Source organism: Grampus griseus, assembly GCF_964374135.1.
Source record: "Grampus griseus genome assembly, chromosome: 3".
NCBI classification, from domain to species: Eukaryota; Metazoa; Chordata; class Mammalia; order Artiodactyla; family Delphinidae; genus Grampus; species Grampus griseus.
Genome location: NC_139019.1, coordinates 35,745,979 through 35,770,096, shown reverse-complemented (window position 1 = coordinate 35,770,096; position 24,118 = coordinate 35,745,979). Strand labels below are relative to the sequence as shown.

The following is a 24,118-nucleotide window of genomic DNA, read 5'->3' as shown; positions in this document are numbered from 1 at the left end:
TTCCTTCGCATGTTTGTCAAATAATCAATTGACCATTATGTGTGGATCTATTTGTGATCCCACTCTCTATTCTGTTGCATTGACATATTTGTCCATCTTCATAACGATACCACATTCTTCATTACTGTAGCTTTATAATAGACTTGAAATCAGATGGTGTAAGTCCTTCAACTTAGTTCTTTTTTAAAGGTGTTTTCCTATTCTAGGTCTTTTGCATTTCCCTATAAATTTTAGAATATATACAATGAGCTATGCATAGTTTTTATTACAGAATGGAGGTTGAATCATTCTCAATAAATCATTTAGTTATTCTTTAAGTCTCAGAACTAAAACAAAACAATACAAAAACTTCAGGTATCACACAACATTGATAACTTTAACTAGATAAATGATTTCAATATTCTATGCCAGGCAAGCACTCAGAATTATGATTGCCTTTTTATGCCAGTTAAGGTTCTTTGGTTAGAGGTAACAGAAAGGAAAAGGGGGCTTATTGGGAAAATCCTGAGGTAGCTCATGGAAGGTGAAAGGTGAGCTGCAGGAACCAGGGCAGCTCTGAGAACCTTAGAGATTGGACCTGAGGACTTAATGTCCTTATGATTCTTTTTTCCTAGGCTGTCTCATGTAGTGGAGTCCATGGTCTGTAAGAAGAAAAAGAACTTTCCCCATCAGCTCCACTAGGGAAAATTCTGAAAGGGAGTCTGATTGGCCCAGCCGGGGTCACCTTCATAAGCAGAGTAATCACTACTAATCACTACTATAAAATTATTACTAATTAGTAATTGCTTGTTAATCACTACTATTAATAAGGGATACAGGGAATTCTAATTGGTCAGCTCCAGAGTTTGGGTATTTTGATGAGCAGTTTTCCCAAGGGAAGTGGATGCTGTTATCAGAAAAAGTATGGAAAGCAGTTGCTGGGTACACAGACGCAATGGATCCCCACTGCTGTGTAGTACACATTGCTGAAAGAAAGAACTATTTGATGACCTCAAAGTATTAGTCAGTGGGCTTTCTTAAATTTCCCTTGATACATGCTACGATCTAAACTGTTGTTCCTACAAAGCTAATCTGTTCTCTTTGGGCCACATGGCATACTATATATAAATGTAAGAAATACCATTTCTTTTAATATGAAAGTTGCTAAGAGTATATCGTAAGTGTTCTCATCACACTCACACAAAGGTAACCATGTAAAGTCATGAATGTGTTAAGTAACCTTATTGTGGTAATCATTTCACAATACATATGTATATCAAATCATCATGTTGTGTAAGATAAACTTACACAGTGCTATGTACCAGTTATATCTCAATAAAGCTGGAAAAAATAAAATGAAATTACTGATAACAGTTAAAGAAAAAAAGAAATACCAGTTTTTACAACTTGGTTTTATACTTGTAAAATTATTCTCGATATTGTTTTGGTTATATATTATAATGGCAGCCCATAATCTTCATTTTCTCTGCTTTCTATTTTAGGATGACTGGGAATGTAAACAAGAATAAGCTGTTTGTTTCCTGATGGATTTTAGCATGACATACCATTTGTGATGGCATCTGAGACTGAGAAGACCCATGCTTTACTCCAGTCTTGTAGCACTGAATCTCTTATTTCCAGCCTTGGTCTGGGCATTTTCTGCCTAGTAGCTGACAGCCTTCTTCAGTTTTCCATAATTCAACGAAATGACTGGCTTCGTGCACTCTCAGATAATTCAGTACATTGCGTGATTGGCATGTGGTCATGGGCAATAGTCATTGGAATCAAGAAGAAGACTGACATTGGAGAAATCGTCTTAGCTGGATTTTTAGCCTCTGTTATTGATATAGACCACTTTTTTCTAGCTGGATCCCTATCTTTAAAGGTAAGAAACCTATATGTTTAATTTTTCTGGTCTTTCATTTTTTTTAACATCATTTTATTTATCTTCACAGCATCATTCTACTTAGAGCTAGAGAAGATTAGCCTTATTTTAAAACAGGAAAGCCCATTCTTCCAACTTTTTTGAGCACCGAGTACTTCCCTGAGGGCACAGACATGTTGCTGACCACATTATATGGCATCACAAAGTGCCGTGGAGGCACCCAGAGCAAGGGCTCACTAATTGTACCGAAGGAGTTCCATTCTGGCTTTACAGAGGATGTGTTTAGTCAAGTCTTTTTTTTTTTTTTAATTGAAGTATAGTTAATTTACAATGTTGTGTTAATTTCTGCTGTACAGCAAAGTGGTTCAGTTACATGTATATACACATTCTTTTTTTCTAATATTTTTTTCCATTATGGTTTATCATAGGATATTGAATAGAGTTCCCTGTGCTATAAATAGGATATTGTTGTTTATCCGTTACCCAAGTCTTGAAGGAAAGATTAGCTAACTGCTTTAAAGTAATGGGGGTCATTCTCAAGGCCATCCTAGTCCTTTTTGTATCAAGGTTCTTTCTTTAGGACAACACTTAGAATTTTCCCCTATTCTTCATGTTTTACAGTTAATATGAAGTGTGCCTATGTGCTCCATAACAGCTGAATAGCTTGAAGATGGTTCCTAGGCCTGGGGAATGACTATAATGGATTCATTCATTCCTCAAGTCCCTCTTGAGGCCAAGGTGTGCATTTCAGCAGGCTGATCAGGACACAGTCCCTGGTGGAGAAATTGAGGAATTTCATTGAGGCTTTAGGGGTATAGCTTACACAGTGACCTATTAGTATAGCTTATACAGTGACCTATTAGTATTTAAGCCTAAAATGGCAGTTCCGATAATATTTTCTAAGTGTCAACAGATTTACCTACTGTTTGTGTAGTTATAATCTATAAACACATCAGGAAAGAAATACAAACTTGTAGAGCAAGGACTCAGCTTTGTTCACCACTGGCTAGAACACTGTCTGGCTTACCTAGTAGGTGTTCAGTAAACATGTGTTGAATGAATAAGAAATGATCTTTTGTTCTTCCCAGTATGTGTCAAGTCCCGCACCAGGTACTTCTCAGAGGTTGTCTCACTTATTTAGAAATTTAATCAGTAAGGAATCAGTATATTCCTGATTAAAGACAAATTTTAACTTTTTTTTTTTTTTTTTTTTGCTATAAGTAGAGGCAGCATAACATTGCTGTTTAAGATTGGAATCAGAAGACCAGAGTTTAAATCCTAGTATATGGTCTCAGCAGAGCACTTTTCTTCCTTAAGTCTCAATTTTGTCATCTCTAAAATGTGGATTGTAACGTTACTTCCCTCATAGGGTTGTTGTGAGGATTAAATGAGTACGTTAAGTGACACACCCTGGCAAATAGTTGGTAAAAAGTGTGATTTAGGAGAACTGCCAAGATGGTGGAGTAGAAAGATCCTGAGCTCACCTCCTCTCACAAGCACACCAAAATCACAACTATCTGCAGAACAACCATCAACGAAAAAGACTGGAACTTACCAGAAAAGATCCTCTACAGCTAAAGACATACAGAAGGAACCACAACGAGATGGGCAGGAAGGGCAGACTCGTGATACAATCAAATCCCATACCCCCTGGGTGGGTGAACCACAAACTGGAGAACAGTTATACTGCAGAGGTTCTCCCACAGGAGTAAGAGTTCTGAACCCCATGGCAGGCTTCCTAGCCTGGAGGTCTGGCACCAGGAAGACAAGCCCCCAGAGCATTTGGCTTTGATGCCAGCAGGGTTTAATTGCAGGAGCCTCACAAGACTGGGGGAAAGAGACTTCACGCTTAAAGGGTGCACACAAAATCTCATGTGCACTGGGACCCAGAGCAAAAACGTTAATTTGATAGGAGCCTGGGCCAAACCTACTTGCTGGTCTTGGAGAGTCTCCTGGAGAGATGGGGCAGCTATGGCGCAACCTGGAGACATAGACATTGGTGGCAGAGATATTGGGAAATATTCAAATGTGTAAATACTGCTGCTGGGGGCTGCCATCTTAGCTCATTAGTGCCAAAACCTGGCCCCACCCAACAGCCTGTAGGCGCCAATGATGCCTCAGGCCAAACAACTAACTGGGTGGGGAATAGCCCCACCCATTAGCAGAAAGTCTGCCTAAAGATTTCTGACCCAGACACACCGCTAGACATGGCCCTTCCCACCAGAGAGCCAAGACCCACCTCTAGCCACCAGTGGGCAGGCACCAGCCCTTCCCACCAGGAAGCCTATACTAGTCTCTAGACTAGCCTCACCCACCAGGGGGCACACGCCAGTAGCAGAAAAATACAGTCCTTCAGGCTGCAGACCAAGCCTGCCAACAGCAAGCCAGACCTGACCCTGAGACAAGCTGGGCCCTGCCCCTGCCCACTAGCATGCCAACGCAATCTTTGGGACACTCCACACACTATACCCAACTGTGTCAGGAACTGCCCCCCACCAGCCAGTGATTCGAAACACGCTTTGGGATCCCTGGGCCCTGCAGTCAGACCAGGAACGAGCTCTGCCTGCCAGTAGTCCAGAACTAACCCCAGGATCCAGCTTCACCTGCCAGTGGGTAGGCAATAGCCCCAGTGTCTTCAGGACCCTGACTCCGCTCAGCAGTAAGCCAACACTAGCCGCAGGGCCCCATGGAGTTCTGCAGCCAGCTGCCTCATGACCAGGCCCCACCATAGAGTTCTGCAGCCAGCTGCCTCATGACCAGGCCCCGCTAAACAGCAGCCAGCAGCATCCACACAAGACAGGGCCTGGCAACCAACTGGACTAAGAGCCAGCCAAGCCTACCAGGCCACCCACATAGCCCAACACAAAAGAAGGACCCACACAGCCCTCTTAGGGGGACCCCTAGACCATATAGCTTGGGTGATGAGAGGGGAGTGCACTGCTGGGATGCATAGGATGTCTCCTACAAAAGGCTACTTCTCCAAAGTTGAGAAATGTAACTAACCTACCACATACACAAAAATGCAAATAGCAACCTATGACAGAATGAAGCAGCAGAGGAATATGTTTCAGACGAAGGAACAAGATAAAAACCCAGAAGAACTAAGTGAAGTGGAGTAGGCTATCTACCTGAGAAAGTTCAGAATAATGATTGTAAAGGTGATCAAAGAACTCAGGAGGAGAATGGATGCACAGAGTGAAAAGTTAGAAGTTTTTAACAAAGAGTTAGAAAATATAAAGAAAAACCAAACAGAAATGAAGGATACAATAACTGAAATGAAAAATGCACTAGAAGGGATCAATAGTAGACTAAATGATACAGAAGAATGGATCAGTGAGCTGAAAGACAGAATACTGAAAATCACTGCTGCTGAACAGAAAAAAAGAATGAAAAGAAATAAGGACAGTTTAAGAGACCTCTGGGACAACATCAAATGCACTAATATTCACATTGTAGTGGTCCTGGAAGGGGAAGAGAGAGACAAAGGGCCTGAGAAAATATTGAAGAGATAACAGCTGAAAACTTCCCTAACGTGGGAAAAGAAATAGTTACCCAAGTCCAGGAATTGCAGAGTCCCATGCAGGATTAACCCAAAGAGGAAGACACCAAGACACACTGTAATCAAAATGACAAAAATTAAAGATAAAGAGAGAATATTAAAAGTAGCAAGGGAAAAGCAACAAATAACATACATGGGAACTCCCGTAAGGCTATCAGCTGATTTTTCAGCAGAAAACTCTGCAGGCCAGAAGGGAGTGGCAGGATATATTTAAAGTGATGAAAGGGGAAAACCTACAACCAAGAACACTCCACCCAGCAAGGCTCTTGTTCAGATTTCAGGGAGAAAGCAAAAGCTTTATAGACAAGCAAAAGCTAAAAGAATTCAGCACCACCAACCCAGCTTTACAACAAATGTTAAAGGAAATTCTCTAGGCCAAAAAGGAAAGTCTGCAACTAGCAACAAGAAAATTATGAAAGGAAAAACTCATGGTAAAGGCAAACCTACAGTAAAGGTAGGAAATCATCCAAACACAAAGCTAGTAGGGAGGTTAAAAGACAAAAGTAGTAAAAATCATCTGTATCCACAATAAGCGGTTAAGAGATACACAGAACAATTAGATGTAAAATATGACATCAAAAGCAGTAATTGTGAGGGCAGGAGAGTACAAATGCAGGGTATCTAAAATGCATTTGAAATTAAGAGATCAACAACTTAAAACAATCATATATATACATATATATATATATATATATATATATGGAGAGAGAGAGAGAGAGAGAGAGAGAGACTCTTACAAAAACCTCATGGTAATTGCAAACCAAAAATCTCTAATAGATATACACACAAAAAGAAAAAGGAATCCAGACATAACTCCAAAGATAGTCATCAAATCACAAGAGAACGAAAGAAGAAAGGGGGGAAAACACATACAAAAACAAATCCAAAACAATTAACAAAATGAGAATAAGAACATACATATAGATAATTACCGGAAATGTAAATGGACTAAATGCTCCAAACAAAAGACATAGAGTGGCTGAATGGATACGAAAATAAGACCCATATATATTCTGCCTACAAGTGACTCACTTCAGATCCAGAGACACATACAGACTGAAAGCAAGAGTATAGAAAAGGGTATTCCATGCAAATAGAAATCAAAAGAAAACCAGAATAGCAATACTTATATCAAACAAAATGGACATTAAAATAAAGACTGTTAACAGAGACGAAGAAGGACACTACACAATGATCAAGGGATGAATCCAAGAAGAAGATATAACAATTATAAATATATGCACCCAACTTAGAAGCACCTCAATATATAAGGCAAATATTAACAGCTACAAAAGGAGAAATCAACAATAACAAACTAATAGTAGGGGACTTTAACACCCCACTTACATCAATGGACAAATCGTCCAGACAGAAATCAATAAGGAAACACAAGCCTTAAATAACACGTTAGACCAAATGAACTTAATTGATATATAGAGAGCATTCCATCCGAAAGCAGCAGAATACACATTCTTTTCAAGTTGGAACATTCTCCAGGACAGATCACATGCTAGGCCACAAAACAAGCCTCGGTAAATTTAAGGAAACTGAAATCATATTAAGCATCTTTTCCAACCAAAACACTGTGAGACTAGAAATCAACTACAAGGAAAAAAACTGCAAGAAACAACATGTGGAGGCTAAACAGTATGCTACTAAACAACAAATGAATCACTAAAGAAATAGAGGAAATCAAACAATACCTAGAAACAAATGATAACAAAAACATGATGAGCCAAAACTTATGGGATGCAGTAAAAGCAGTTCTAAGAGGGATGTTTATAGCAATATAAGCTTACCTTCAGAAACAAGAAAAATCTCATAAATAACCTAACTTTACACCTAAAGGAACTAGAGAAAGAAGGAAAAACAAAACCCAAAGTTAGTAGAAGGAAAGAAATCATAAAGATCAGAGCAGAAATCAATGAAATAGACATGAAGAAAACAATAGAAACGATCAATGAAACTAAAAGCTGGTTCTTTGAAAACGTAAACAAAATTGATAAACCTTTAGCCAGACTCATCAAGAAAAAAAGAGGGCCCAAATCAATAAAATTAGAAATGAAAAATGAGAAGTTACAACCGACACAACAGAAATACAAAGGATCATAAGAGACTACTATGAGGAACTATATGCAAATAAAATGGACAACCTCTAAGAGATGGACAAATTCTTGGATAGGTACAGTCTCCCAAGACTGAACCAGGAAGAAACAGAAAATATGAACAGACCAATCACCAGTACTGAAATTTAATCAGTAATTTTAAAACTCCCAACAAGGGACTTCCCTCGTGGTCCAGTGGGTAAGTCTCCACGCTCCCAATGCAGGGGACCCGGGTTCGATCTCTAGTAGGGGAACTAGATCCCGCATGCATGCCACAACTAAAAGTTCGCATGCTGCAACTAAGTCTGCATGCCGCAACTAAGAGTCCGCATGCTGCAACTAAGAAGGCCACATGCCACAACTAAGAAGGCCTCATGCCACAACTAAGAAGCCCGAGCCTGCATGCCACAACTAAAAGATCCCACATGCCGCAACTAAAGATCCCTAACCACAGGTTAGGAAATCCTAACCACAGCAATCAGAGAAGAAAAGGAAATAAAAGGAATCCAAATTGGAAAGAAGTAAAGCTGTCAGTGTTTGCAGATGACATGATACTATACATAGAAATTCCTAAACATGCCACCGGAAAACTACTAAACCTCGTCAATGAATTCAATGAACTAAACCTCGTCAATTCAGTAAAGTTGCAGGATACAAAATTAATATACAGAAATATGTTGCATTTCTATACACTAACAATGAAATATAAAAAACAGAAAAATGAAACAATTCCATTTACCATCACATCAAAAAGAATAAAATACCTAGGAATAAACATAACTAAAGAGGCAAAAGACCTGTACTCAGAAAATTATGAGACCCTGATGAAATAAATTGAAGATGACACAAACAGATGGAAAGATATGCCATGTTCTTGGATTACAAAATCAATATTGTTAAAATGACCATACCATCCAAGGCAATCTACAGATTCAATGCAATCCCTATAAAATACCAATGGCATTTTTCACATAACTAGAACAAATAATTTTAAAATTTGTCTGGAAACACAAAAGACCCCGATTAGCCAAGAGTCTTGAGAAAGAAGAACAGAGCTGGAGGCATCAGGCTCCATGACTTCGGCCTATACTGCAAACTCCAGTAATCAAAACAGTGTGGTACTGACACAAAAACAAACACATAGATCAATGGAACAGGATAGCAAGCCCAGAAATAAACCCATGCACTTATGCTCAGTTAATCTACCACAAAGGAGGCAAGAATACACAATGGAGAAAAGGCAGTCTTTTCAGTAAGTGGTGCTGGGAAAACTTGACAGCTACATGTGAAAGAATGAAATTAGAACATTTTCTAACACCATATACAAAAATAAACCCAAAATGGATTAAAGACCTAAATATAAGACCAAATACTATAAAACTCATAGAGGAAACATAGGCAGAACACTCTTTGCCATTAAATCATACCAGTATTTTTTGGGATCTGTCTCCTAGAGTAGTGGAAATAAAAGCAAAGATAAACAAATTGGACCTAATTAAACTTAAAAACTTTCATACAGCAAAGGAAATTATAAACAAAATGAAAAAACAACCTATGGAATAAGAGAAAATATTTGCAAACGATGCAACTGACAAGGGATTAATTTCCAAAGTGTACCAATAGCTCATATAGCTCAATATCAAAAAAACAAACAACCCAATCAAAAAATGAGCAGAAGAACTGAATAGACAGTTTTCCAAAGAGGAAATGCAGATGGCCAACAGGCACATGAAAAGATGCTCAACATTGCTAACCATCAGGGAAATGCAAATCAAAACCACAGTGAGATATCACCTCACACCTGTTAGAATGAATATCATGAAAAAGATTACGAATAACAAATGTTGGTGATGATGTGGAGAAAAGGGAATGCTCATACGCTGTTGGTAAGAATGTAAATTGTGTAGCCACTATGGAGAACAGTATGAAGGTTCCATTAAAAGCTAAAAATAGAGCTACCACATGATCCTGCAATCCCACTCCTGGGCATATATCCAGAAAAGATGAAAACTCTAATTTGAAAAGATATATGCACCTCAGTGTTCATAGTAGCAGTATTTACAATAGCCAAGACGTGGAAGCAACCTAAATGTCCATCGACAGAAGAATGGGTAAAGAAGATGCAGTGTATGTATATGTGTGTGTGTGTGTGTGTGTGTGTGTGTGTATAGATAGATAGTTAGATAGATAGATAGATACACACACAATGGAATATGTCATTTGCAGCAGTATGGATGGACCTAGAGATTATCATACTAAGTGAAGTCAGACAGAGAAAGGCAAATATGTGACATCACTTATATGTGAAATCTTAAGAAAACGATATGATCTTATTTACAAAACAGAAATTGACTCACAGACATAGAAAACCAACTTATGGTTATCAAAGGGGAAAGGTGGGGGAGGAAGGGATAAATTAGGAGTTTGGGATTAACAGATACACACTACTATATAGAAAATATTGAATAGATAGACAACAAAGACCTACTGTAGAGCACAGGGAACTATACTCACTATCTTGTAATAACCTATAATGGAAAATAATCTGAAAATGAATAAATATGTGTATAACTGAAGCACTTTCCTGTATACCTGAAGCTAACACAACATTGTAAATCAACTGTACTTCAATTAGAAACAAAAACAAAAAAGGAAAAGTGTAATTTATAAATGCATTCATCTAGAATTTAAGTATTTCTACTGTAATTCTTAAAAAACATTTAGGCTGTATACTGTATTTATTCCCTAATTCATTGATAAGCAGTAATGTTAAGAATATGAGTCATAGAGTCAGGCAGATCCAGTATCAGATTCCAACTCTGCCACTTGATAACTGCACACTGTGGGGAAGTTACTTAGTCTCTCTAAGTCCCAGTTTCCTCCTCTATAAAATAATCCCTAACTCATAGGGCTATTTCTAGGATTAAATGAGATACTGTACATAAAGTATAGCATAGTGCATGTATTGATCCTTATATTTTCTTTTAACATCTTTACTGGAGTATAATTGCTTTACAATGTTGTGTTAGTTTCTGTTGTATTACAAAATGAATCAGCTATATGTATACACATACCCCTCTTGCGTCTCCCTCCCACCCTCCCTATCCCACCCCTCTGGTTGGTCACAAAGCACTGTGCTGATCTCCCTGTGCTATGCAGCTGCTTCCCACTAGCTATCTATTTTACATTTCATAGTGTATATATGTCAATGCCACTCTCTCACTTCGTCCCAGCTTACTATTCCCTGTCCCCGTGTCCTCAAGTCCATTCTCTATGTCTGCATCTTTATTCCTGTCCTGCCCCAGGGTTCTTCAGAACTTTTTTTTTTAGATTCAAAATATATGTGTTAGCATACGGTATTTGTTTTTCTCTTTCTGACTTACCTCACTCTGTATGACAGACTCTAGGTCCATCCACCCCACTACAAATAACTGAATTTCATTTCTTTTTATGGTTGAGTAATATTCCATTGTATATATACGCCACATCTTCTTTATCCATTCATCTGTTGATGGACACTTAGCTTGCTTCCATGTCCTGGCGATTGTAAATAGTGCTGCAATGAACATTGTGGTACTGTCTCTTTTTGAATTATGGTTTTCTCAGGGTATATGCCCAGTAGTGGGATTGCTGGGTCATATGGTAGTTCTATTTTTAGTTTTTAAAGGAACCTCCATACTGTTCTCCATAGTGACTGTATCAATTTACATTCCCACCAACAGTGCAAGAGGGTTCCCTTTTCTCCACACCCTCTCCAGCATTTATTTTTTGTAGATTTTCTGATGATGGCCATTCTGATTGGTGTGAAGTGATACCTCATTGTAGTTTTGATTTGCATTTCTCTAATAATTAGTGCTGTTGAGCAGCTTTTCATGTGCTTCTTGGCCATCTGTGTGTCTTCTTTGGAGAAATGTCTATTTAGGTCTTCTGCCCATTTTTGATTGGTTTTTTTTTTTTAATATTGAGCTGCATGAGCTGTTGTTATATTTTGGAGATTAATCCTTTGTCCGTTGATTCGTTTGCAAATATTTTCTCCCATCTGAGGGTTGTCTTTTTCCCTTCTTTGTAGTTTCCTTTGCTTTGCAAAAGCTTTTAAGTTTCATTAGGTCCCATTTGTTTTTATTTCCATTACTCTAGGACGTGGATAAAAAAAGATCCTGCTGTGATTTATGTCAAAGAGTGTTCTCCCTATGTTTTCCTCAAAGAGTTTCATAGTGTCCAGTCTTACATTTAGGTCTCTAATCCATTTTGAGTTTATTTTTGTGGGTGGTGTTAGGGAGTGTCCTAATTTCATTTTTTTACATGTAGCTGTCCAGTTTTCCCAGCACCACTTATTGAAGAGACTGTCTTTTCTCCATTGTATATCCTTGTCTCCTTTGTCATAGATTAGTTGACCATAGGTGCGTGGGTTTATCTCTGGGCTTTCTATCCTGTTCCATTGATCTATATTTCTGTTTTTGTGCCAGTACCATACTGTCTTGATTACTGTAGCTTTGTAATATAGTCTGAAGTCAGGGAGTCTGATTCCTCCAGCTCTGTTTTTCTTTCCTCAAGACTGCTTTGGCTATTCGGGGTCTGTTGTGTCTCCAAACAAATTTTAAGATTTTTTGTTCTAGATCTGTAAAATATGCCATTGGTAACTTGATAGGGATTGCATTGGATCTGTACATTGCTTTGGGTAGTATAGTCATTTTCACAATATTGATTCTTCCAATCCAAGAACACGGTATGTCTCTCCATCTGTTTTTGTCACCTTTAATTTCTTTCATCAGTGTCTTATAGTTTTCTGAGTACAGGTCTTTTACCTCCTTAGGTAGGTTTATTCCTAGGTATTTTATTCTTTTTGTTACAATGGTGAATGGGATTGTTTCCTTAATTTCTCTTTCTGATCCTTCGTTGTTAGTGTACAGGAATGCAAGAGATTTCTGTGCATTAATTTTGTAGCCTGCAACTTTACCAGATTCATTGATTAGCTCTAGTAGTTTTCTGGTGACATCTTTAGGATTCTCTATGTATAGTATCATGTCATCTGCAAACAGTGACAGTTTTACTTCTTCTTTTGCAATTTGTATTCCTTTTATTCCTTTTTCTTCGCTGATTGCCGTGGCTAGGACTTCCAAAACTATGTTGACAAGACTATGTTGACAAGACTTGTCAACTATGTTGACAAGACAAGAGTGGACATCCTTGTCTTGTTCCTGATCTTAGAGGAAATGCTTTCAGTTTTTCGCCATTGAGAATGATGTTTGCTGTGCGTTTGTCATATGTGGCCTTTATTATGTTGAGGTAGGTTCCCTCTGTGCCCACTTTCTGGAGGGTTTTTATCATAAATCGGTGTTGAATTTTATCAAAAGCTTTTCCTGCATCTATTGAGATGATCATATGGTTTTTATCCTTCAGTTTGTTAATATGGTGTATCACATTGATTGATTTGCGTATATTGAAGAATCCTTGCATTCCTGGGATAAACCCTACTTGATCATAGTGTATGATCCTTTTAATGTGTTGTTGGATTCTGTTTGCTAGTATTCTGTTGAGGATTTTTGCATCTATATTCATCAGTGATATTGGTCTGTAATTTTCATTTTCTTTTTTTTTTTTTTTTTTTGGTGGTACGCGGGCCTCTCACTGTTGTGGCCTCTCCCGTTGTGGAGCACAGGTTCCGGGCGTGCAGGGTCAGCAGTCATGGCTCATGTGCCTACCCGCTCTGCGGCATGTGGGATCTTCCCGGACCAGGGCATGAACCCGTGTCCCCTGCATCGACAGGTGGACTCTCAACCACTGCGCCACCAGGGAAGCCCTGTAATTTTCTTTTTTTGTAGTATCTTTTTCTGGTTTTGATATCAGGGTGATGGTGGCCTCATAGAATGAGTTTGGGAGTGTTCCTTTCTCTGCAAGTTTTTGGAAGGTTTGAGAAGGATGGGTGTTAGCTCTTCTCTAAATGTTTGATAGAATTCACCTGTGAAGCCATCTGGTCCTGGACTGTTGTTTGTTGGAAGGTTTTTAATCATGGTTTCAATTTCATTACTTGTGATTGATCTGTTCATATTTTCTGTTTTTTCCTGGTTCAGTCTTAGAAGGTTTTACCTTTCTAAGGATTTGTCCATTTCTTCCAGGTTGTCCATTTTATTGGCATAGAGTTGCTTGTAGTAGTCTCTTATGCTGCTTTGTATTTCTGCAGTGTCTGTTGTAACTTCTCCTCTTTCATTTCTAATTTTATTGATTTGAGTCCTCTCCCTCTTTTTCTTGATGAGTCTGGGTAAAGGTTTATCAATTTTGTTTATCTTCTCAAAGAACCACCTTTTAGTTTTATTTATCTTTGGTATTGTTTTCTTTGTTTCTATTTCATTTCTTTATTTATTTATGGTCGTGTTGGGTCTTCGTTGCTGTGCAGGCTTTCTCTAGTTGTGGTGAACGGGAGCTACTCTTCATTGCGGTCTGCGGGCTTCTCATTGGTGTGGCTTCTCTTGTTTCAGAGCACAGGCTCTAGGCATGCAGGCTTCAGTAGTCCTGGCACGTGGGCTCAGTACTTGTGGCTTGTGGGCTCTAGAGCTCAGGCTCCATCGTTGTGGCACCTGGGCTTAGTTGCTCCATGGCATGTGGGATCTTCCTGGGCCAGGGCTTGAACCCATGTACCCTGCCTTGGCAGGCAGATTCTTGACCACTGCGCCACCAGGTAAGCCCTTTTTCATTTATTTCTGCTCTGATCTTTATGATTTCTTTCCTTCTACTAACTTTGGGTTTTGCTTGTTCTTCTTTCTCTAGTTCCTTTAGGTGTAAGTTTAGATTGTTTAGCTGAGATTTTTCTTGTTTCTTGAGGTAGGCTTGTATTGCTATAAACTTACCTCTTAGAACTGCTTTTGCTGCACCCCATAGGTTTTGGATCATCGTGTTTTCATTGTCATTTGTCTCTAGGTGTTTTTTTATTTCCTCTTTGATTTCTTCAGTGATCTCTTGGTTATTTAGTAACGTATTGTTTAGCCTCCATATGTTTTTGTTTTTTACGTTTTTTCCCCTGTAATTGATTTCTAATCTCATAGCATTGTGGTCAGAAAGACGCTTGATATGATTTCAATTTTCTTAAATATACTGAGGCTTGATTTGTGACCCAAGATGTGATCTATCCTGGAGAATGTTCTGTGTGCACTTGAGAAGAAAGTGTAATCTGCTGTTTTTGGATGGAATGTCCTATAAATATCAATTAAATGTATCTGGTCAATTGTTTCATTTAAAGCTTGTGTTTCCTTATTAATTTTCTGTCTGGATGATCTGTCCATTGATGTAAGTTAGATGTTGAAGTCCCCCACTATTATTGTGTTACTGTCGATTTCCTCTTTTATAGCTGTTAGTAGTTGCCTTATGTGTTGAGGTGATCCTATGTTGGGTGCATACATATTTATAATTGTTATATCTTCTTCTTGGATTGATCCCTTGATCATATGTAGTGTCCTTCCTTGTCTCTTGTAATATCCTTTATTTTAAAGTCTATTTTGTCTGATATGAGTATTGCTACTCCAGGTTTCTTTTGATTTCTATTTGCATGGAATATCTTTTTCCATCCCCTCACTTTCAGTTTGTTTGTGTCCCTAGGTCTGAAGTGGGCCTCTTTTAGACAGCATATATATAGATCTTGTTTTTGTATCCATTCAGTGAGCCTGTGTCTTTTGGTTGGAGAATTTAATCCATTTATGTTTAATGTAATTATCGATATGTATGTTCCTTTTACCATTTTCTTAATTGTCATGGGTTTGTTTTTGTAGGTCCTTTTCTTATCTTGTGTTTCCCACTTAGAGAAGTTCCTTTAGCATTTGTTGTAGAGCTGGTTTGGTGGTGCTGAATTCTCTTAGCTCTTGCTTGTCTGTAAAGATTTTGATTTCTCTGTCAAATCTGAATGAGATCCTTGCCAGTTAGAGTAATCTTGGTTGTAGGTTCTTCCCTTTTATCACTTTAAATATATTGTGCCACTCCCTTCTGGCTTGTAGAGTTTCTGCTGAGAAATCAGCTGTTAACCTTATGGGAGTTCCCTTGTATGTTTTTTGTCATTTTTCCCTTGTTGCTTTTAATAATTTTTCTTTAATTTTTGTCAGTTTGATTATTGTGTGTCTCGGCATGTTTCTCCTTGGGTTTATATTGCCTGGGACTCTCTGTGCTTCCTGGACTTGGGTGGCTATTTCCTTTCCCATGTTAGTGAAGTTTTCGACAATAATCTCTTCAAATATTTTCTTGGGTCCTTTCTCTCTCTCTCTTCTCCTTCTGGGACCCCTAAAATGTGAATATTGTTGCATTTAATGTTGTCCCAGAGGTCTCTTAGGCTGTCTTCATTTCTTTTCATTCTTATTTTCTTTATTCTGTTCCACGGCAGTGAATTCTACCATTCTGTCCTCCAGGTCACTTATCCATTCTTCTCCCTCAGTTATGCTGCTATTGATTCCTTCTAGTGTATCTTTCACTTCAGTTATTGTATTGTTCATCTCTGTTTGTTTTTAATTCTTCTAGGTGTTTATTCTTTAATTCTTCTAGGTCTTTGTTAAACAGTTCTTGCATCCTCTCAATCTTTGCCTCCATTGTTTTTCCGAGGTCCTGGATTATCTTCAGTGTCATTATTCTGAATTCTTTTTCTGGGAGGTTGCCTATCTCCACATCATTTAGTTGTTTTTCTGAGTTTCATCTTGTTCCTTCATCTGGTACATAGTCCTCTCCCTTTTCATTTTGTCTATCTTTCTGTGAATGTGGTTTTCCTTCCACAGGCTGCAGAATTGTAGTTCTCCTTGCTTCTGCTGTCTGCCCTCTGATGGATGATGCTATCTAAGAGGCTTGTGCAAGCTTCCTGATGGGAGGGACTGGTGGTGGGTCGCTACTTCTATTTTTAAGATATCTATTTTTACTTGTATAATTTTATGATATGTCTTTGTTTTATTATTTATCTATGAATGAAAAATTTGCATGAATATTTTAGAAATTAGGCAAGCAACAGAAACTTCTTGTTTCTTCCTTAGCAACTATTAATATAAATAGACTTCACAAATGAAATTGTGAATAGTCAGTATCCCTCCACACATCCAGAGCACAACTGCTAATCATCTCAACATGAGGCTATTGCTCTCCACCAAGTACTGATTACTGTAGCCCATCCTGCCCCCCATCCCACGCTGCTATTGAGGAGCATGATATATTGTGGGTATATAACTTAAAAACAAAGGTGGAGGCTAAAATGGCATAATACAGAAATGTTATGTGTTCTGACAAAGTAAAAATAAAACAACTAAAAATGTGGAGGAGTAGGGAGAGGTAATTAGGAATGTAGAATAAATAAACTCTTTGATGTTCAGCGGGTAGGTGGGGATTAAAGAATACTGGTTTAAGGAGTGGCTTTACAAGATACCCAGTTTAAGGTTGGTCTGATTTGACAGTGTTGCAAGGTACAGTCTCTTTAATGGATGATTTTTTTTTAATGTGGTGGGAAGGTTGTGTCCTCTATTTTTTAAAAAATAGGAACCTGACTTTTGCCTTTACTACTTCTTTTTTCCCTTTACCACCCGAGTCTCCAAAGGCTACCTCTCCCTTCCTTTGTACCATCTTCTCCTGGAAAACTAATGCTTTTCAGAGCCTTGAATCGTGCCCACTTTTAAGTCCTTTCTGTGTAGTTAGTGCTCTTATGTACGAGGACCCCACACTTGGGTTGAACTTTCTCTTTCTAGTGGTAACTTTAGATCAATCTTAGATTTCCCCTTATCTTTCTTCAATGCAGTTTTTTTTGGCTTGAGTGGGGAGTGTGAGAGAGTGCTCACTAACTTGGTGTTTAATACTTTAGAGTAATTGAAGTTTGGGCATTCTCTGACTTCTGGCTATGCTAAGTGGGGCTTGGTATAGTTTTATTTGTCATTGTTCTGTAGTGTTTTTGAAGATGTGTGGGGAGATTCCAAATCAGGCAATCTTCTCTATCTTCAGCTTTATTTTTATTAGAAATTATCTAGTTGGAATTTAGCCTTTAGAATGTGTGAGAATGAAACCTTACTCATGGATCATTCAGGTGTTAAGCCTGAAATTTTCATTTGTTTAGATATTGATTACATTTTTACAATGGTTTAGAAATGCTATTGGTTTATTTAACTCAACTTTCAAATACTTGTTTAAAATAATATACTGCCTCTAAATGTTGTTATAAATAAATTCTGAAAGTATTCAAGGCTAATATAAAAGGTTACAACAAAAATACTCATCTTTTATGCATATATTAATTGAAGAATGGGGTGGGGGAGGGACAAGATAGGGGAAGGAGATTAAGAGGTACAGACTATTAGGTATAAAATAATTAAGATACAAGGATGTAATTTATAGCACAGGGAATATAACCAGTATTTTATAATAACGTTAAATGGAGTATAATCAATAAAAATATATGTTGTACACCTGAAACTAATATAACATTATATATCAACTATACTTCAATTTTAAAAAGTTTAATTGAAGAATATTTTATTCAGTTGTGAGACTTTTTCAATACTCTTAGAGGTCCCAGACAATTTTTTTAAAGTCCAAGTTTACACTAACCATATATTTAGGATATAAACTGTTTGTATTGTGACTTTTCTAAGTAAATAATAGGAAGCTTTTAAAAATTAATCACATGTTCCTGAGATCGTGATTTCATTTTTAGTGCAAAGTGTTTTTGGAGGAGGTGGCATAGAAAACGTTTCCTTTGCATTTCCAATAGCCTGCAGGAAAACAGATGGTTACAATATTAGGAAGCAGCTATAAAATTTTGTTTGCCAAGAAGGAAATGATACTAGCTACTGCTTTCCCTGTGCAGGCTGCTATTACTCTTCCACGAAGACCTTTCCTTCACTGTTCTACTGTGATACCCGCTGTGGTTCTGACCCTGAAGTTTACGATGCACCTTTTCAAGCTCAAAGATTCATGGTGCTGTCTTCCCTGGATGTTATTTATATCCTGGACCTCACACCATATTCGAGATGCAATTCGCCATGGCTTGTGGATATGCCCATTTGGAGAAACTTCTCCTTTGCCATTTTGGCTTTATGTAATAATCACATCATCTTTACCTCACATCTGTTCATTTGTTATGTATTTCACAGGGACGAGCCAAGTGATGTCTTCAAAACATGGAAATTATATTGATGTCTGAGATAACCATATGGCAGTCTTAAAGAACCAATGGTTGAGATAATGACAGCCAACATTAAAGTGAATTTTAAAAACATGTTAGGTACTTATATTAATTATAAGATGTATAATGAATGCTAACATTTCTTTATTTCATATATTTTGATCCTGACTGAAGTTTAATTTGCCAAGTGCTTTAGTGAGTTGTGATTACTGGCAGAAACTGCTTTTGTGCACTTATGTTATAATATTCTTAAAAGACAGTAACATTAGACCTAGGTTATTGTTTCAGAAATAACTTTAGGAAATAATTATTATAATATGTTGACTGTAGTAACATTCTACCAAAGTAGTATTTTTTCATTATCTTTGCCCTCAAATCTCATGTGTTGGAGTTTTAACTGTTTTGAAAAACATAACTAAATTTAACAAAATATTTGTTTAAAATTAACATTAACAAAATATTGATACTTGACTCATAACCATAAAATCCACAAAAAAGGACCTAACCAATAATGTCATTTCAAATGTAAACTCCTGAATGTGCCATTAAAATTGTTTTAGTTGCTATCAATTTGTTTACATACTATTCTAAAATATTATACCAGTTAAATCATTTTTTTAAAATTTGCCTGATACTAAGAGACAAAACAATTTTTTTTCAAAAAAGTAGTTTTAGGAAATTGACTTTTTCCTTTGTTCTTTCAGGTTATCTTCTGTTAAAAATGATTAACCTTTATTAGAGAAGGAAAATTGAGTTGCTGTAAGTTTTACATTTGCACAGTTTAATATACTTTGACATAACAATCAGTGCCCCAAAGGCACCTGTTTTTTGGTAGCATTTGTACCAGCTGCTGTCTTCAGATTTTCTTACACATTTGTGTTTGTAATGCTGGTGACTGTGTGCCTTAATCTCTGAGAAGTGATGAAACAGTGCCTTATCCAAAGCAGATTTTTCTCATTAAGTTAAACAGAGTTCTGTAAATTGTTATAAAGGGTCAGCCTCTTTACTTTTTGTTGTTAAGCAATTGGTTGCAATCTGTTAAATTTTATAATTTATTAGCTCTTACAATGTATTATTGTCTTTTGAGAGCAATTATTGTCAATTTAGTTGGTTTAATAGTAAACATTATATAGTGGGGGTAAATTTGATTAAGGTAGAGATTTTTAAAAAGCATATGATTTTAGAAATCCCTGGAAATAAAGCATATATGTTGTGTAACTCTTTCTGACTAAATCACAAAACTCTCCCTTTTTTAATTTCTCCATATTAAACAAATGAATATCATAAAAATATAAGGCCTTATTTAAGAATGTCACATTGACATTTTGGGGGTTGTCCTAACTTTATTAGAATGGGAACTCACTTTGACCATGAGTCCTTGCTTAAACAATAACTAAAAATTTTAAGTGTGGGTTTATCTTTATCTTTGTTCCTACCTCATCAGAAATGTTCCTTGTCCTCTAAGTGGTCTCTGAAAGCTGCAGTTGTAACCTCTAGAGATATAGTAAGCAACTTCTCATGCCGCCATTTTGTCCCCTTTCTTAGAGAAAGAGTTTGCTTCAGTACAACTTATGTTGAAAGTTGGATTGTATCTTCTTTGCACGGGTGTGTTTTCTCCATTCTCCAGACGTCCTCCTTTCACTTAGTGTTCTCTCTTGGCTGTTTCACTGATCTGACCTCCCGATCTACTGTTTTCTTGAGCCATGTTCATTATGCTGGCTACTCAGGAGAACTTCCACCACTGAACTATTTTCTACTCATCCCAAGCCTACTTTCTTTTAGTGGTGGGCTAAGAACCTCAGTTGTGTATGGTTAAAACTCCCATTTATCCACACCTCCTTTCTTTAACTTAGACCTCTCTTCTCCCAGGCAGCCACCCTCTTTCTCCCAATCAGACACATACTTCTTGGCTCCTTTCTCTTTTGGCTGGTGGAACAATTACTTTGTTTTTCCCATTTTTCCCAACTGAAGGGTAGAGGAATAGGGGCTATTCTGGTACTTGCTCACTGTCACAGCTAAACCATTTATCCAACACAATTCTGTCTTCTTCCTTTGATATCTCATTATTCGTTCCAAACCCTCTTCACCCTCACATGCTACCCTCTAAGACTCAGTTTCACCTTCTTTGATGATATGAGCAACTGGATCACTTTTTTCCCTTTTATTCTAACCCTTGATTTTATCCTCAGTCATCAGATGACTCACCTGAAATCGGGACTTCAGTATCCCCTCTTCTTCTGTACCACTAACTCTCGTCACATCATATCAGCCATCCACCAGCACAGTAGGCCTCTGTACCTCCTTTTTAGGTGACACTGCTCATCTAGGAGAGCTCCAACTTCGTCTCCTTTTTCTAAACCAGTAGTTCTCAAACTGACATACATCAGAATCACCTATAAGGCTTGTTAAAACGGGGATTGCTTGAGGCCCACCCCAGAATTTTGACTTGGTACGTCCTGAGGATTTGCATTTCCAGCAAGGTCCCAATTGATATTGATGCTGCTGTTCAGGAACCATCCTTTAAGAGCCACTGCTCTAGACACATCCTGTTTAACTTCCTTTTTCTCCCCTCCCTTCTCTTCATTGAGCCAACTCTTTGCCTTACTGATATGTTTAATTTTTCTTAACCTTCCTTTGTCAGCAGGTCCACCAGCCCGCTTCTGGGTACATTTAATTCTGTCCTGGCTCCACATATGCAGTGTGTAAGTTACTATGTCAATCCCCTAATACCCCAGACTTTCTTGTGTGCTATCCAATTAGCCAACCCAGAATAATCCACAGCCTGCTTTCCCCAGTTCTCCTTTAGATTACATGTCTTTAAAGTAGTTATGGATCCATGCTGACTTGGCCTACTACAATTCATACTATCTAACTTTGGCTGGGTACTTAATAATACTCTGCTCGCTGCCAAACAACTTTTTCCCAAATATTGTACTAGACAAGCCGAGCCTCAGAATATCTGCCCACGTTAGATCCAGCCACAAGCCAGGAAGTGCACAGCATTTCACTGATCTGAGAAACTCTTGTTAATAATCCATCTCCACAGTTACTTTGCACTTTGCGTAAATCCACAGCATTGCCACATGCGTCCCTTGGCATTTCTTTACTTCCCAGGGATCATGATAATAATCAAAGGGTTTCTGAAGCATATTACCCTTTTGACTGATCTTGCAAGGAGTTATTTGGCTTATATACCCAGCAGCGCTAATTAACGCTGCTTCAAGGTTTGGGCAGCCTTCCAATTCCGTCTGCCCCATGATGGCCTGAAAAGGAGGGGAATGTCAGATTAGGGCTCTAACACTCTGATATTCCTCAAATACCTGTGTGAGCTCGCAAAGAAAGCACCCAACTGAATTCACACATCCTTACTCATTCAATATTCATTTGATTTAATTTAAGCACTGTCCAGGTTCTCAGATTAGCAATATTGATACCATGCACGTAAAGTGGAAGTCAGAGAAAATTTTCCATAAATGTCTGGGTGATGTTAAATAAAGTGTAAAAATGTGGTATAGTGGTTACATAACAGACCGCATACAGGGGTGGCATATCTAAATGACAGTGGTCATAACCTCGCTACCCTGAGCTATTTCACGCAATCGCAGGGAGTAACTGGAGCTTTTTGAAGTTTCATAAGAGATCCTATCAGGACCACAATGTATGCGGCAGAGGCCCTGCTCTTGGAAAGCCATGTGTAAATACCATACTTCCCTCTTCCTGGAGCTCTGTGGCTGTCTGCCCAGAGTCAATAACAATAGTCTCTCAGTGTTAGGCCTGTTCCATGGCCAGCAAAGACTGTGTCGTTTCTCTAGATTCTAAACTGATTGGCACAAGGCTGCCTTTGGTCAATCTGGACTCACAAAATGTTGTACGAGCCCCAGGCCAATCTTTCTGGAAAGGGCTCTGCCATTTCTAAGGTGTGAAACCCAGAGCAAATCACTCCGCAAGCCCTCTGCTCCCACCTCGACATATCAACCCAAGTGAGATGGGATTAGATAACTCCCACAAGATCTCTAAAGGATAAGAACACTACAGAAGAGTGAGAAGAAATTATGGACAAGAGATGGGAAGCCTGCCTATTTGGCCTGCTTACGATGTGTGTAGCCTGCATTACTCTTCTCTTGATGCTGTAACAAATTACTGTAACTCAGTGGTTTGAAACAAATGTATTATCTTACTGTTGTGTATGTCAGAAATCCCACACAGGTCTCACTGGGCTAAAATCAAGACATCAGCAGGGATGCCTTCCACCTGGAGGCTCTAGGGGAGGCTCAGCTTCCTTGCCTCTTTCAGCTTCTAGTTGCCGCCTGCACTCCTTGGCTCGTGGTGCCCTTATTCCATCTGCAATGGCAGGTCAGCTTCCTTTTCACATTGCATCTTTCTGATCCTCCATCCATAGTCATGTCTCCCTCTGATCACAGCTGGGGAAGATTCTCTGCTCTAAGGGCCCATGTGATTAGATTGGGTCCATCTGAATAATACAGGATAAACGCCTCATCTCAAGGTTCTTAATCACATTTGCAAAGCCTCTTTTGCTGTGTAAGGTAACATCCACAGGTTCCGGGGATTAGGATGTAGAGAGCTTTGGGGCCATTTATTCCGCTTACTCTTTGATTCTAGCCCTGGTGTCTTTGAACAGGTCATTTGTCTTCTTTTAAGCCAATCAGGAATAAGCCAGGTGCTTTCCAAGACTCCCTTCCTGCTCTTTCTATAACCTTCATCTCCTTGTCCTAGTAATGGGCAACCTCAGTTTCTGGGGAAATGACCTCCAACTTGTCAGAGTTAAGTTTAACCTTGGGATAATAATGTCCTTTTCTCCCCTGCTATTAACACTTTTGGTTGTTACTTCTCTTTATTTTTTCCATGTGGAACTACTGAATCTTCATACATACCCTTTCTCTATTTTCCGTGGGGGGGGAAAAAATTTTAATTCATAAAATTCTTAGCCAGTAAAACACTCAGCATTCCTTTGGGTGAAAATGAACACAATACCTACCCTCACATAACACCGGTTCAGTCAGCTCTGAAACAAATGTTTAATGTATTCCTGCTGTGTTGCAGGCTTTCAATTAAAAACTAATGTTCTAATGGTGAAAATGACAATCTCTACATTAAAAGAACAGCTAGGCTAGTAGTGGGGACATACAAGAGACAGCACATCTCAGTACAGCGTGTTAAGTGCTGCAATAAGCAAGCGCAGGGCCTCTGAGGTCCCACTATGGAAGAAAGGGGAGTTCCCTGAAACTAGAAGAAAAGCAGGAGAGCTCCAGTGAAGGTGAGAGTGAGGTGATGGGAGGTGGGTGGGAAGATCCCCACAGGCAGAGGGAACAGTGTTTACAGAAGCCTGGCGAGACTCCAGATTGTAGGTAATTCAGCATTGCTGGAGCAGGGTGTTTGAAGTGGGAGAGTGATGAGGGTTGATGGCAGTCAGCTGACCATGACTAGGGCCTGGAAAACCTTGT

General features: G+C 38.4%; 1 protein-coding gene across 1 annotated transcript; it reads left to right on the top strand.

Annotated features, from left to right (window-relative positions):
* Nucleotides 1-1,552: 1,552 nt before the first annotated feature.
* On the top strand, nucleotides 1,553-18,674 carry TMEM267 (transmembrane protein 267; the record flags this gene model as incomplete). The annotated part of the gene is made up of 2 exons (XM_082651402.1): nucleotides 1,553-1,864; nucleotides 18,339-18,674. 2 exons carry the CDS (start codon nucleotides 1,553-1,555, stop codon nucleotides 18,672-18,674), a joined length of 648 nt encoding a protein of 215 aa, XP_082507528.1.
* Nucleotides 18,675-24,118: the final 5,444 nt, after the last annotated feature.